Source organism: Miscanthus floridulus, chromosome 11, assembly GCF_019320115.1.
Source record: "Miscanthus floridulus cultivar M001 chromosome 11, ASM1932011v1, whole genome shotgun sequence".
In the NCBI taxonomy this organism is placed as follows: Eukaryota; Viridiplantae; Streptophyta; class Magnoliopsida; order Poales; family Poaceae; genus Miscanthus; species Miscanthus floridulus.
Genome location: NC_089590.1, coordinates 68,519,933 through 68,534,173, shown reverse-complemented (window position 1 = coordinate 68,534,173; position 14,241 = coordinate 68,519,933). Strand labels below are relative to the sequence as shown.

General features: G+C 44.9%; 1 protein-coding gene across 1 annotated transcript; it reads left to right on the top strand.

Moving 5' to 3' along the window:
* The first annotated feature begins 6,774 nt into the window (after nt 1-6,774).
* On the top strand, nt 6,775-7,374 carry LOC136492895 (uncharacterized). The gene is made up of 2 exons (XM_066488945.1): nt 6,775-7,043; nt 7,130-7,374. The coding sequence occupies exons 1-2, from the start codon at nt 6,836-6,838 to the stop codon at nt 7,180-7,182; spliced, it is 261 nt and encodes an 86-aa protein (XP_066345042.1). The 5' UTR covers nt 6,775-6,835; the 3' UTR covers nt 7,183-7,374.
* Nucleotides 7,375-14,241: the final 6,867 nt, after the last annotated feature.

The window sequence follows — 14,241 nt, the reverse complement described above, 5'->3', positions numbered from 1 at the left end:
GAGAAAACCTACAACAACAACAATAATCGAGACAAGAGCAAGAACGGTAAAGGCCATTCGAAGTCCAGAGGCAGGGATAAGTTCTGCAGGTATTGTAAGAAAGATACTCATGTCATTGAGAATTATTGGAAGCTGCAGAATAAGGAAAAAAGAAACGGTACGTATAAACCGAAAAATAAATCCGATAGTGATGGTAAGGCCTCTGTTGTCTCCGCTGTTGATAATTCTGATTCAGGACATGTTCTGGCTGTTTTTGCTGGTTGTGTTGCTGGTCGTGATGAATGGATACTTGATTCTGCATGCTCGTTTCATATATGCTCTAACAGAGACTGGTTCAGCTCTTACAAGTCTGTGCAGAGTGGAGATATCGTGCGTATGGGAGATAACAACCCACGTGAGATCGTGGGCATTGGTTCTGTTCAGATCAAGATGCATGATGGCATGATACGCATACTGAAAGATGTGAGACACATACCAGGGATGGCCAGAAATCTCATCTCCCTTAGCACACTTGATGCCGAGGGGTACAGACACTCCGGTTCAGGTGGAGTGTGTAAGGTATCAAAAGGCTCTCTCATTCATTTGATAGGTGATATGAATTCTGTAAAGTTATATGTTCTTAAAGGAAGTACTTTATATGGTTCCGTCACTGCTGCTACTATTTTTAATGATGAACCAAGTAAAACTAATCTCTGGCATATGCGTCTTGGGCATATGAGTGAACTTGGTATGGCAGAATTGATCAAGAGAAACCTGCTGGATGGCTGCACTGTGGGTAAGATAAAGTTCTATGAGCACTGTGTTTTTTGTAAGCACAAGAGGGTAAAATTCAATGCATTTGTTCATACCACCAAAGGTACACTTGATTATGTACATGTTGATTTATGGGGGGCCGTCTCGTAAGCCCTCTTATGGTGGTGCTCGTTACATGCTTACCATTATTGATGATTACTCTAGAAAAGTGTGGACTTACTTTCTGAAAAATAAAGATGATACTTTTGCTGCTTTTAAAGAGTGGAAAGTTATGATAGAAAGACAAACTAAAAAGAAGATAAAATTGCTTCGTACTGACAATGGTGGTGAATTTTGTTCAGATGCTTTTAATGATTACTGTAGGGAAGAAGGTATTGTCAGGCACCACACCATCCCGTACACTCCTCAGCAGAATGGTGTGGTTGAGCGCATGAACCGAACCATCATCTCGAGGGCTCGTTGTATGCTGTCTAATGCTCGTATGAATAGGTGTTTTTGGGCTGAGGCTACTAACACCGCCTGTCACTTGATCAACCGGTCACCTTCTATCCTACTTAATAAGAAAACTCCTATTGAGGTATGGTCTGGTATGACTGCTGATTATTCACAGTTGAGAGTTTTTGGTTGCACAGCTTATGCTCATGTTGATAATGGAAAGCTAGAACCTAGAGCCATTAAGTGTTTGTTTCTTGGTTATGGTTATGGAGTTAAAGGATATAAGTTATGGAATCCTAAAACTAAAAAGACTTTCATGAGAAGGAATGTTGTTTTCAATGAATATGTTATGTTTAATGATAGCTTGTCCATAGATATTTCACTAGTTGGTTCTGATGAGAAGCAGGAACATGTTAGCGTGCAGGTGGAGCACGTAGATGATTAGGAAACTAAAATTGTTGATAACAATGTTCATGATATTGTTCAGCACTCACCTCCTGTTTTGCAGCCTTAAAATTAGTCTATTGCAGACCGCAAAACAAAGAGGAGTTGTGGACCTCGTCCACGTTTAATTGAGGAATGTGATATTGTTCATTATGCCTTTAGTTGTGCTGAACAGGTTGAGAACATTCATGAGCCAGCTACGTACACTGAAGCTATTGTTTCTGGTGACCACGAGAAGTGGATTTCCGCTATGCAAGAAGAGATGCAGTCACTTGAGAAAAATGGCACATGGGTTGTTGTGCGCTTGCCTAAACACAAGAAGACCGTTCGTTACAAATGGATCTTTAAAAGAAAAGAAGGATTGTCTCCTAGTGAGCCTCCAAGATTTAAGGCAAGGTTAGTAGCAAAAGGTTTCAGTCAGATTTCTGACGTTGATTATAATGATGTGTTCTCTCCAGTTGTAAAGCATAGTTTAATTCGTACATTTTTTGGTATTGTTGCTATGCGAGATCTTGAGCTTGAGCAGTTAGATGTAAAGACTGTGTTTCTACATGGAGAGCTCAAGGAGGAGATATACATGGACCAGCCAGAAGGGTTCATAGTACCTAGTAAGGAGGATCATGTTTGCAAATTAAAGAGGTCCTTATATGGTTTAAAACAGTCTCCTCGTCAATGGTATAAAAGGTTTGATTCTTTTATGATGTCACATGGTTTTAAGAGGTCTAAATTTGATAGCTGTGTGTACATTAAATTTGTTGATGGATCACCTATATATTTGTTGTTATATGTTGATGATATGTTGATTGCTGCCAAGAGCAAGAAAGAAATCACTACGTTGAAGAAACTGTTGAGTAGTGAGTTTGAGATGAAGGATCTTGGTGCTGCTAAGAAGATTCTAGGTATGGAAATTACAAGAGACAGAAATTCTGGTTTGTTATTTCTTAGTCAGCAAAGTTACATTAAGAAAGTTCTTCATCGTTTCAACATGCATGATGCAAAGTTTGTTAGTACTCCTATTGCTCCTCATTTCAAATTATCAGCTTTACAATGTGCTAGTACGGATGAGGATTTTGAGTACATGTCAAGAGTTTCATATTCTAGTGTTGTTGGTTCTTTGATGTATGCCATGGTTTGCTCTCGTCCTGATTTATCATATGCTATGAGTTTGATTAGTAGATACATGGCTAATCCTGGTAAAGAATATTGGAAGGCTGTTCAGTGGATTTTCAGATACCTTCGTGGCACAACAAATGCTTGTTTGAAGTTTGGCAGGACTGATAAGGGACTCACTGGCTACGTGGATTCAGATTTTGCTGCTGATTTGGATAAGAGAAAATCTCTCACAGATTATGTGTTCACTATTGGTGGTTGTGCTGTGAGTTGGAGGGCAACATTGCAGCCCGTTGTTGCCCTGTCTACTACTGAAGCGAAATACATGGCTATTGATGAAGTATGTAAAGAATCAGTTTGGTTGAAAGATTTGTTTGCTGAGCTTTGTGAAGATGATTCTTGTATTAATTTATTTTGTGACAGTCAAAGTGCTATATGTCTCACTAAAGATCAGATGTTCTATGAGAGAACGAAGCACATTGATGTCAAATACCATTGTGTTCGCGATGTGGTCGCGCAAGGTAAGCTAAAGGTATGCAAGATAAGCACACATGATAATTCTACTGATATGTTGACAAAGCCAGTTCCTGTTGCTAAGTTTGAGCTTTGCTCAAGCTTAGTTGGTATAACTGTTTAGCCCCAGAGGCTATTTGGCACCGGAAGTATTTCTTTGTTGTTTCAGGATGAAAGTTCATTTTATGCTATAAGAAGGAATTTGTCTTAAGGTGGATTTTGTTGAGCTATGATCCAAATTCAAGCTTGGGCCGAAGCGAAGCGGCCCATTAGCATTAACAGGGACTACACCATCTATTAGTTCCGTGTTGCTAATAGACGAGGGTGTGGGATTTTTTCTCCCTATATATACGGACCACCTCCCTCATGGAAAAGATGCATCATAGAGTTCTATACGGGAAGGCCCCCAGGTTATGGTATCCCAAGTTGTAAATCTCCGACGTTTATAACCTCACCCGATACAGTGAAGATTTGCTGACGGATGCCCGTGGTTTTTCCCTTCCACCTTAGGAGGGTTTTCCATGTTAAAATCTTATGTTCCCTGTGTTTGATCTACTGTTCTTCGTCGTTTATATTGCCTATCGTGTATAACACGAAGCCTGGTGGACTTCGGATATCTCTCAGCCACGTGCAACGTCTTCGTGTAGGTGTATGTGTAGCGTGCACACTAGGGTGGATGTGTGTGTGACTTTATGTGCGTGTGGTGGTCTGAGTTGGTATGTACGTTTTGATACTACAACTTGTACTTGAAGAGTTGATGCATAAAAAAAAACTAGCTGCACGGCCATCTGCCCATCTCCAGCTCCATCCCCCCTGTACAATCATACAACACGTCTATTTCTTCAGGTTGTTGAGCTTTTTCCTGCATCACCGGCTCAGCTAGCTTCCTCGTCTACTACGTACGTCAGTCGAGTAGCTCGATGATCATTTCGTCCATGGCAGAGGAAGAAAATTGACTTGAGGGAGAATTGCTGCGCAATATTCTTGCCGACGACTGCTGGTGATCCGGACGGTGAGGTTTGAACTGTAAAATTGTTTGGTTGTGCTATTGGCCTATGCCTGAATGATTCAGCAGGATCTTGTCAAGTGACGGCCGGTGAATACATCGTCAGATCACGTTTCTTTCATGATAGAAAATAAAAGGCAGCATCTTGGATTATGCAAGGTCTCTACTAGTAGACAATCTGTGCCGACAGCTACAAGCAGGAGAACCGGTTCATCGAACTGAACAAGTCTGAAACTGGCCTAATCAAGTTAGATACCAAGCCAAACCTTAGAAAAAGAAGTTTACCAAAGACTTGTCGGTAAATAAAGCAGTAACATATATACCACCGCAATGCTAATGATTGATGAGGTAAAAGTTAGTCCTACAAGTTTACTGCACCGACAACGACCTGAGTTCATCTTCAACCTCGGCGCCGCGTGGGGCGTGGTCGACGATGGCGGGGCGCTGCCAACATCTGTATGTGAGTTGCCCATGATTGGTAATCGACCCGAGGTAAATGGTGAAAGATCTGGAGCAAATTAAATATGATAAGCGCCGGTGGTCCTTGATTTTCAACAGGCAATTGCTAGTAGCAGTAGTTTTCAGTAGAGATTAGGTAGGGGGAGGCTGTGGACTCCATCGCCCAGATTGTATTAAACTAGTCTAAAGCGGCTTTCGTTGTTAGCGAATTTGGTGAGATTTTATTTACGTCCTCCTCGAGTTTGTTGGATGCGACGCCTCCCCTGTGTGACATCCTGCTGCTGTAAGCCGATCGTAACTTGGTGTCTGTTGTCGCCGCTGCTTTGCTTCGGACAAGTGCCTGGCTGCCTGCACATCACTATTCATCGTGCTGCTCCACCTGAAAGCTACGTGGGCCTTATTTTTTGCGGCAGGAGAAAATATTTATCTTTCCCTTTTTCCTTTGAAGGAAAAAAACCTTCTTTCCGTGGCAGATAGAAAAGGAAGAGTTTTGTGTAGGCCACGAATAGAATTCTCTTGTTTACTTTTGAGAGAGAGAAAATGATTTTCCTTTTGGAGGATGAGAGAGGATTCAGGACGTACGGGTGTGGGCTGGAACGATAATGAAAGGCCGTGCTCGGTTGCCGGCCGGCAGAGGTCTTCTTTTATTGGGCTGGATCGAAACGCCTCTATTGGGCCTACTGGTAAGCGAGTTTGCCGTCTGTAGAGCTCGGCTGTGGCTGTCCTGTCACTGATCATCCGTATCGGTATGTGTGTACGGCCAACCAAGAGATAACCTTCTGATGTGCATTTTATTCTTGCGTCTCTAGACGACGTTGCTCTGCTGATGCCTGTGATCTGGTCACTTGTGGGCTTCCAGCTTGGATTCCTCCCCCTTTGCTACTTGCTAGTGTAGACGTATGGACGCAGAGGTCAAAGACGAAGAAGTGCAGTGCCGCCTGACCTGGTACAAGCAGTCCCGCGCGGTACCACGATCCTTTTCATCAGCAATCAGCCACGTACATAGCTGAGCGCTACGGATCAACGCCAACTGCGGCACGTGAAGGACTGGACAGTCACGTTGCCGGGCGTCCATCTCGTCTTGACTTGCGCCGCCGGCGACTGAGACGCCTGTGGCCAACCGGACCCTCCGGCCTCCGGGCACGCGAGACCTGATGCCGCTCGCGCGCGGTAGGGTGTTTATGAGCTCGCGACTTGCGATCCCGGCCGGTCAAATGGAGAGTAGCGGCAATCTATAGAGCTACAAGAGCCTACGAAGCGTTTGTTTAAGCGGCGACGACGCAGCGGCAGCTCTCGCTCCACGTTGTCGCCACGTAGCACCTGCACGTACGCAGAGGAAGTCGCCATCCTGTTCCTTTCTTTCGCCGGCGTATTCACATTGCAAGCGCAAGGGTAGCTAGCTTGTGCTTGTCTCAGGCTCAAACATCGAACACTGCTTGCACGTTGGAAACGTTGGTGACGACGTTCTTGGCCACTGCTGAAGAACAGCCATCGCTGGTACTCGGACGCGTGCAATTGGGTTAGTACAAGTCAGTGGTTAGCACTTGGGTTTCCCCGTGGTCTTTGCTTCAGAAAATGAAAAGGACCATAGGGACGGAGGCTTTAGATAAACATCTGTGGATCTGCCCATGTACTCAAAGCACACCAGACTGTTTTGTTTACTGAACTTCTGATTTCTGAAGCAACGCGAGGTGGTAGTGACGAAAGCAAATGCTTCACAACATGTTTTCTGAAGGTTCAAATGGGAGGCTTCAGATTAACAACATGTGTCCGTGTATTCAAAAGCACCAACCTATTGTTAACTGAAGCAAAGCGAGGTAGCAGTGCCTGAAAGCAAAGTGAGGCACGTGAGGCATGCGTGAAAATGGGAAAAGCGTGAAGAAAAATCTCACTTAGGCCTTTGATAATACTGTTCTACAAGCGTGTATATACACACACACAATAACCAAGTTTATTATTAATGTACATGTACATACACTCGCACATCACCGGGCATATACCTTCCCTGGCTTGTAGTCAAGGTAGCCAAATTCAGGGTAGCTGTTTTCCTCGTTTGTTGCAGAAGGTGATAGTGATTTGTAGGCGTAGGCGCCACCGACCTTGATTCCGGACAGAATGCAGAGGCAGCTGAGCATCCCTTCGATGCCCAAGCTACTGCCGGAGGAAGGCGCCCTCGGCGACGACGACGACGTCGAGGCGAAGCCCGAGAAGGCGCCGGCCCTGCGGTCGTCGGGGAAGGAGCGGTCCGTGCACCTCATACCGCTCATCGTCGTGCTCTGCTTCCTCCTGCTCTTCCTCTGCTCCCACGACCCCTCTCCTTCTGGTACGTGCGCGCGTGTATTTTTTTTTCTACATACATGTGTGTTCATGTTTCATCTTTGTTCACAATCTGTTGTTTTTGGTCTTCAGATATGTCGAGTTTTGGGAAGAAGGCTGGGAGCGCGAAGGTCAGGTTGCTCTGATCGTGGGAGACGACTGAACAAATTAACGATGCAGCAACAACATTTGAGATATTTGCTTTTATTTCCAGTTTCCCTCGTCATACAAATCATGTATTTGATATTTTCTTCTCAAATACGAAGCATAAACACGGATCTCTATGGAGCTTGTCCATGCCAGTAAATAAATGCAAAAGCACATGGTTGTATCAGAAGTTCAGAAATCTGATCGTCCGATAACATTCAGTTCTGTTCTGTGGCTTTCGTTTGCCCTGCCCTTGCCATACTCATTGGCAACTTTTTTCTTTTTTTGAAGAGCCATCGGCAACATGCCGGGCATGTATATTAATAGAGAAGATACTCATTGACAACTGTGAGTACCTCCAAAGAAAACATGAAAATGGCAACACATGTAAATGTAGCCATCCTAATCTTTGCAAGCGTCGGCGCCTGGTGCTTTGTGTGGCACGGTGGCCCAACTTTGCCTACCATTTTCAGGCATTATCGTCGCTGCAAGCGCTAGGTATACACGACAGGTGGCCACACGCTGTTGCAGAATCCTATCTTTTGGCTGAAAAGGTAAAGAAACGCAGAACGAAAATAACGAGCTGGGCGCCGGGCTTATCGTTACCGGACTCGGCAAGCTACCAGATTTCAGAGAATGAACATGGGCATTCCTGCAGTGTCTTAAGTTCCAACTTTCCATGCTCAGTGGCATGATACTCCAAATACGAGATTGGGTACCACGATCCTTTTCAGCAGCAATCAGCCACGTACATAGCTGAGCGCTACGGATCAACGCCAACTGCGGCACGTGAAGGACTGGACAGTCACGTTGCCGTGCGTCCATCTCGCCTTGACTTGCGCCGCCGGCGACCGAGACGCCTGTGGCCAACCGGACCCTCCGGCCTCCGGGCAAGCGAGACCTGATGCCGCTCGCGCGAGGTAGGGTGTTTATGAGCTCGCGACTTGCGATCCCGGCCGGTCAAATGGAGAGTAGCGGCAAGCTATAGAGCTACGAGAGACCATTGCCGCTTTCTCCACCTGTTGATTATGGATCCCTGGCCCAGGCCGGGGTCGTGAGATAGAGATCTTCTTGGCCTCGGCTCGGCTCGGCAGTCAGCACTCAAGCCCCAGCACTAGCAGCAGCCAGGCAGAACTTGGGTCGGAAATTCGGAATCCTCACCATGTGATGTGCAGGTGCAGACGTGCAGGCCTGCTTGCCTTGTGCAGTTGTGGTAGTGGGTGCAGCGGCAGCCGCTAGCTGCACTAGAGCCGGGAGACGAGCCACGAGCACGACCTGGTAGGACCGTAGGAGCAGCAGCGAAGCGACAGCCGTTTGGTTGGGTGGCTGGTCGCCGCAGGTCACCCAGCAAGCATTAATCCCGTCTGGTGAACGGCGAGAGCTGCTGCTCATGTGCTTCATGTGAGTGAGAGCGAGACGGCAGAGCCAGAGCCGGTGGTTGCTGCACCTGCCCATCGAGATCGATAGCGGCACTCATGGGCCGGCGCCATCAAAAGGCTCCGCCGCACTTGGGAAAAGGCCGAGTCCGGCCCTGCGTATCTGTATGTGCTGCATGCGCTTCACTGAACCTTACCTCGCCGGCGCCGGCGTCGCGCCGCCCCCTTTGAAGAAAGCGACGGTCTCTGGTGCTGTACGTGTTGCTCTGCCACGCCCTCGCATTCCAGATTTGCTGTCCCTGCTCTGCTGCGGCGCTGCCTGCGCGGATCTAAGGGCCCAATTGGCTGTTGGCCTAATCGGTGGAGATCATAACTAACATTCCTTCTCTTGATCTTATCTTATTTCTTAAATTTAGCTTACAAACTTTATCTTGTTCCCGTTCCATCAAAGATCAGTGCATAGAGCGTGCCTTATCGTCACGGTCTGTTGCCATTAGATTAAACAGCTACAACGCACCTCTCTGTTTTGAAACAGATACTCAACTAAGCACTTAGTATCTAGAAATCACAGGCTTTCCCATAAACCCATGTCGATGGTGTGTTCTCTGAACGCACTGGGTGGTTAGCCTTTGGTAAGCGGATCCGCAAGTACTTACTCGGTACTTATGTGCTCAATACTTTCAAAGTAACTCTGAATTTTCTCATTTACAACATATATCTTAGTGTCAATGTGTTTGACAGCACACTTGACGTGTTGTCTTAGAAGTTAACTTATTTTAAAAGGTTATTGTTGTTACCTACCATTGTTAAATCCGGATATAAATTCACTTAATCTTCTTTTGTCTGTTTCTTAAGCCTCATGACAAACTATTGAAAGGTCCTAATATGGCTAAAGGGGATGAATAGTCTATTTAAGAAATCTACAAATCAACTAGAGCAATTTGATTAGTATAATAAATAGCGAAATACAAACTTGCTCTAGCTCTACAAGGGTTGCAAGCCACCTATCCAATAATTCTAGTTGCTATGATTACTAACCCCATAATTTACTATGTCACTACTCACTAAGAGCTCTCACACTTGCTACACTAAAGAGCTTCACTAGAGAACTTAAACTACAAAGCAAGCTCCCAATTCTAATTACACTAAAGAGCTTGCTACAACTAGTTTGCAAGAATATAAATGAGTGAATAGGATGATTATACCGCCGTGTAGAGGAGTAAACCAATCACAAGATAAATGCTAAATCAATCACCGGGAGAATACCAAAGGGCAAGAGACAACCAATTTTCTTCCGAGGTTCACGTGCTTGCCAACACGCTACGTCCTCGTTGTGTCGACCAACACTTGGTGGTCCGGCGGCTAAGAGGTGTTGTATGAACCTCGTCCACACAATTGGACACCGCAAGAACCTACCCACAAGTGAGGTAACTCAATGACATGAGCAATCCACTAGGGTTACCTTTTAACGTTCCATCGGAGAAGGTACAAGTCCCCTCACAATCATCGGAGATGGCCATGAACAATCAACAACTCGTGCCAATCCTCCTCTACTGCTCTAAGCCGTCTAGGTGGTGGCAACCACCAAGAGCAACAAGTGAATCCCGCGGCGAAATACAAACACCAAGTGTCTCTAGATGTAATCCCTCAAGCAATTTACTTGGATTCTCTCCCAATCTCACAATGATGATGAATCAATGATGAAGATAAGTGGGAGGGCTTTGACTAAGCTCACAAGGTTGCTATATCAATGCAAATGGCCAAGAGAGTGAGCTTTAGCCGGCCATAGGGTTTTAATAGAAGCCCTCCACGAAATAGAGTTGTTGGCTCCTCAGTCCATTGAAAACGGGGATACCGGATGCACCGGTCAGATCGACCGGACGCACCGGTCAGATCGACCGGACGCTGGACCCCAGCGTCTGGTCACGTGATGTGTGCCACGTGTCCCTGCTTCAAACGCTGATCACCCGATCTTAACGGTCGTCGGTACTTTTAAGTTGTGACCGGACGCGCTGCTTTGAAGTGACCGGACGTAGATCCCCAATGTCTGGTCGTTTCTAGTAAGCATCCATTCACGAAAATCCACGACCAGACGCGTTCGGTCATGCTCGACCGGACACACCCAGCGTCCGGTCACTCAACGTCTCCCCTGTGCGCTGCATATGTCATCATACGTCATACAGATCGGACTCAGGCCCTGAGCGTTCGGTCAATTCTCACGCCAGCGTTCGGTCAAGAGACCGAGGGCGGACTTCACTGCGCCACTGACCGGACGCAGGACCACAGCGTCCGGTCCCTGCGCCACCAGCGTTCGGTCACTCTGTGAACCCCTGTCTTTTCTGTGCAGGGCGCCAGTGGCACCGTTGGACTGTCCGCACTCTATGGACGGACACTCCACCGGTGAAGTTTCTAACTCTTGCTCAAATATGCCAACCACCAAGTGTATCACCTTGTGCATATATGTGTTAGCATATTTTTACAAACATTTTCAAGGGTGTTAGCACTCCACTAGATCCTAAATGCATATGCAATGAGTTAGAGCATCTAGTGTCACTTTGATAACCGCATTTCGATACAAGTTTCACCCCTCTTAATAGTACGGCTATCGATCCTAAATGTGATCACACTTACTAAGTGTCTCGATCACTAAAATAAAATGGGTCCTACAATATATACCTTTGCCTTGAGCCTTTTATTTTTCTCTTTCTTCTTTTTAAATCTAAGTACTTGATCATCACCATAGAATCACTATCATCATGTCATGATCTTCATTTGCTTCACCACTTGAAATGTGCTACCTATCTCATGAATACTTTGATAAACTAAGTTAGAACTTAGGGTTTCATCAATTCACTAAAACCAAACTAGAGCTTTCAATCTCCCCCTTTTTGGTAATTGATGGCAAACATTTCACAAAGATATGAATTGAATATGGACAAGTTTCATGAACTCCAAATGATAGCAATTGCTCCCCCTACATGTGTTTAGAGTTTGGATAGAAGCTTGCACATATGCTTAGATAGGAAATATAGGAGTCAATGTCTAACAAATGATGCTAAGGTATAAGAGATCGACCTTTGAAGCGTGATACCAATCGAAGTGCACCAATATACCATCCTTAGCACCATTAGTAACTAGACATACACAAAAACTAGAATACCCATGAGATCAACATTACAAGCAAAGGTCTAGTTTTCATAGAATGAACATAAGTCTAGTTACTTTAGCCTATGCATGCTAGTTTTTTATTTCATCATTCAAGCCTATAACTAGCTGAAGGGGACTGTGATGCCTAAGAGGGGGGGTGAATTAGGCAACTTAAAATTCTAACTCTAAACTATGGCCTCTTTTTCTAACCTTAGCAAAACCTATACAAAAGACAAACTATCTAAATTGGCAACTATGATTTTGCTAATGTGTTGCTATCTCTACCGCAAAAGGAGTAATGCAATCAATGTAAATGCGAAAGCTAAAGAGAAAGGTAGACATATGCAAACTCCCATCGATAACTCTGGTATTTTTACCGAGGTATCGAGAAGTGCGCAAGCTTCCTCCTAGTCCTCGTTGGAGCCCCTCACAAGAAATCCCTCGCAAGGGCTAAGCTCCAAGTCGGTTAACTCCGTGGATAGCCACGGGCCTTCCCCCACGCGCAAGTGGGTCTCCGACGTGCCTTCCGACAAGCCTCTCCCTTATGCTCCCCGCCGTCTTTACTATCAAGCTTCTAGCCGAAATGTTGCGGGCCTTGTTCTCTCTGGTACACGGTGGCGGCCACACCACAAACGTGGTTGGTGTGATCTCGCAAGACTATAAGCCCCTCTGATGTACAACAATGGTGCGCGCAAGCACCGAGTGATAATAGGTATGCAAACCTCACTAAACACTAGGCCTAAACCTAGAGCAAGCGCATAAGCGGTGGTCTAATCAACCTAAGCACTTCGCAAAGCACCTACGCTAATCACCTAATAAAACACTAAGCACTATGCATGTGGAGATCACTAAAATGGTGTATCAACACCCTTGGTATGTTTCCTTAGCTCCACTCCACTCATTTGGCTGGTTAGGGGTTGTATTTATAAGCCTCACTGAGAAAGTAGTCGTTGGGGACAAAATCCTGCTTTTCTGCTACTGACCGGACGCTGATCACGTCCTAACCGGACGCGTCCAGTCATCTCGATCGTTGGAGCCGCAATCTACTGATCAGACGCTGCCAGCATCCGGTTACAAATTCACCGCTCTAGAACCTCTCTGTACTCGATCGGACGCTGCTGACCTATGTTCGGTCGGTTTGTCACCAGCGTCCAGTCGCTGTTGCTGTTGCCGAGCCTCCTGATCAGAGCGTCCGGTCGCTTTTCTCTAGCGTTCGGTCCAGCGTTCGGTCACCTTTGTGAGCTCATTTCTTCATGATCTTACGTGCGGCTTGGTTCCTATCTTCGTGCTTAGACTTTGCTTGATATCTTAGGTCTTCTCTTGTGCTCCTAAGGTCTTCTTTAAGGTGTTGATCATCGGATCATCACGTCGCTTTTGTCCAAGTCACATCTTGCATCCTATTAAACTACAAAACAATCACTTACAAATTTATTAGTCCAATTTGGTTGTCTTGGTCATCAAACACCAAAATCCAAAGTAAATGGGCCTAGGGTTGATACAACACACAACCATGGATATTAAAATTTAGAACTTGTGCCATGCAAGTAAATATATGAAATGCACATTCAAATACAACAAATAAGTTTATGAGCTTGCTCCCCCTACTTGTGTATAATTTTGATTGATTGATCCCCTTACAATGTCATTTCATTTGTTTGCTCCCCCCTTACAATGTCATTTTATTTGTTTGCTCCTCCTATCTTACTATCTTTGTGAATTTCTCTCCCCCTTTGTCAACAATTAGCATAAAGAAAAGGCTCAAATTTTAGATAGGTTGGGGTGAAACCATGTGAAGTGAGGATCATGTTCCTAATTTGGTTCAATCTAGATTACTTGCAAAAGATATTTAACTTAGTTTGAATCAAGGACAAGCTTCTTCACACTTCTAAATAAGGGTTATCTTGTACCATGTTGAGTTAAACACTTAGAGCTCATTTTCTAGATCAAACACTAGGTTTACAAGCCTACAAACATGTCATATGCTGTCACTAGATCATTTCAAACATACAAGCAATAGTAGTGCCATACAAGCATCAAATTCATTTGATTTTCATGAATAAGCCTAGAATATGATAGGAATGACTAGATGCAGTAAACTAGTCCTTAGCAATGGATGAATGACATGATAATCAACTTTACCTTGCTTTGCTAGAAGGAGAGGTGTGTCATATAATGGGGGTGCATCAACACATATTTGAGAAGTCAAGTATGTTCAATTCATTCCTTAGCATGTAAAACCTCTTTTCATCAAGTGGCTTGGTGAAGATATTGGCAAGTTGATCTTCGGTGTCAACACTCTTAATGCAAATATCTCCTTTTTGTTGGTGATCTCTTATGAAATGATGGCGGACATCAATGTGTTTTGTTCTTAATTGTTGAACTAGGTTGTTAGTGAGCTTTATGGCACTCTCATTGTCACATAGCAATACCACTTGCTTGAATTTAATTCCAAAGTCACTCAAAGTAGCCTTCATCCAAAATAATTGAGCACAACAACTATCGGCCGATATATACTCTTCTTCAGCGATTGAAAGT

Excerpts from the sequence above, each read along its gene's own strand:
- LOC136492895 (XM_066488945.1), top strand. The coding sequence starts at position 6,836 with ATGCAGAGGCAGCTGAGCATCCCTTCGATGCCCAAGCTACTGCCGGAG. Across the intron at positions 7,044-7,129 it reads CCACGACCCCTCTCCTTCTG|ATATGTCGAGTTTTGGGAAG; the intron begins GTACGTGCGCGC and ends TTTGGTCTTCAG.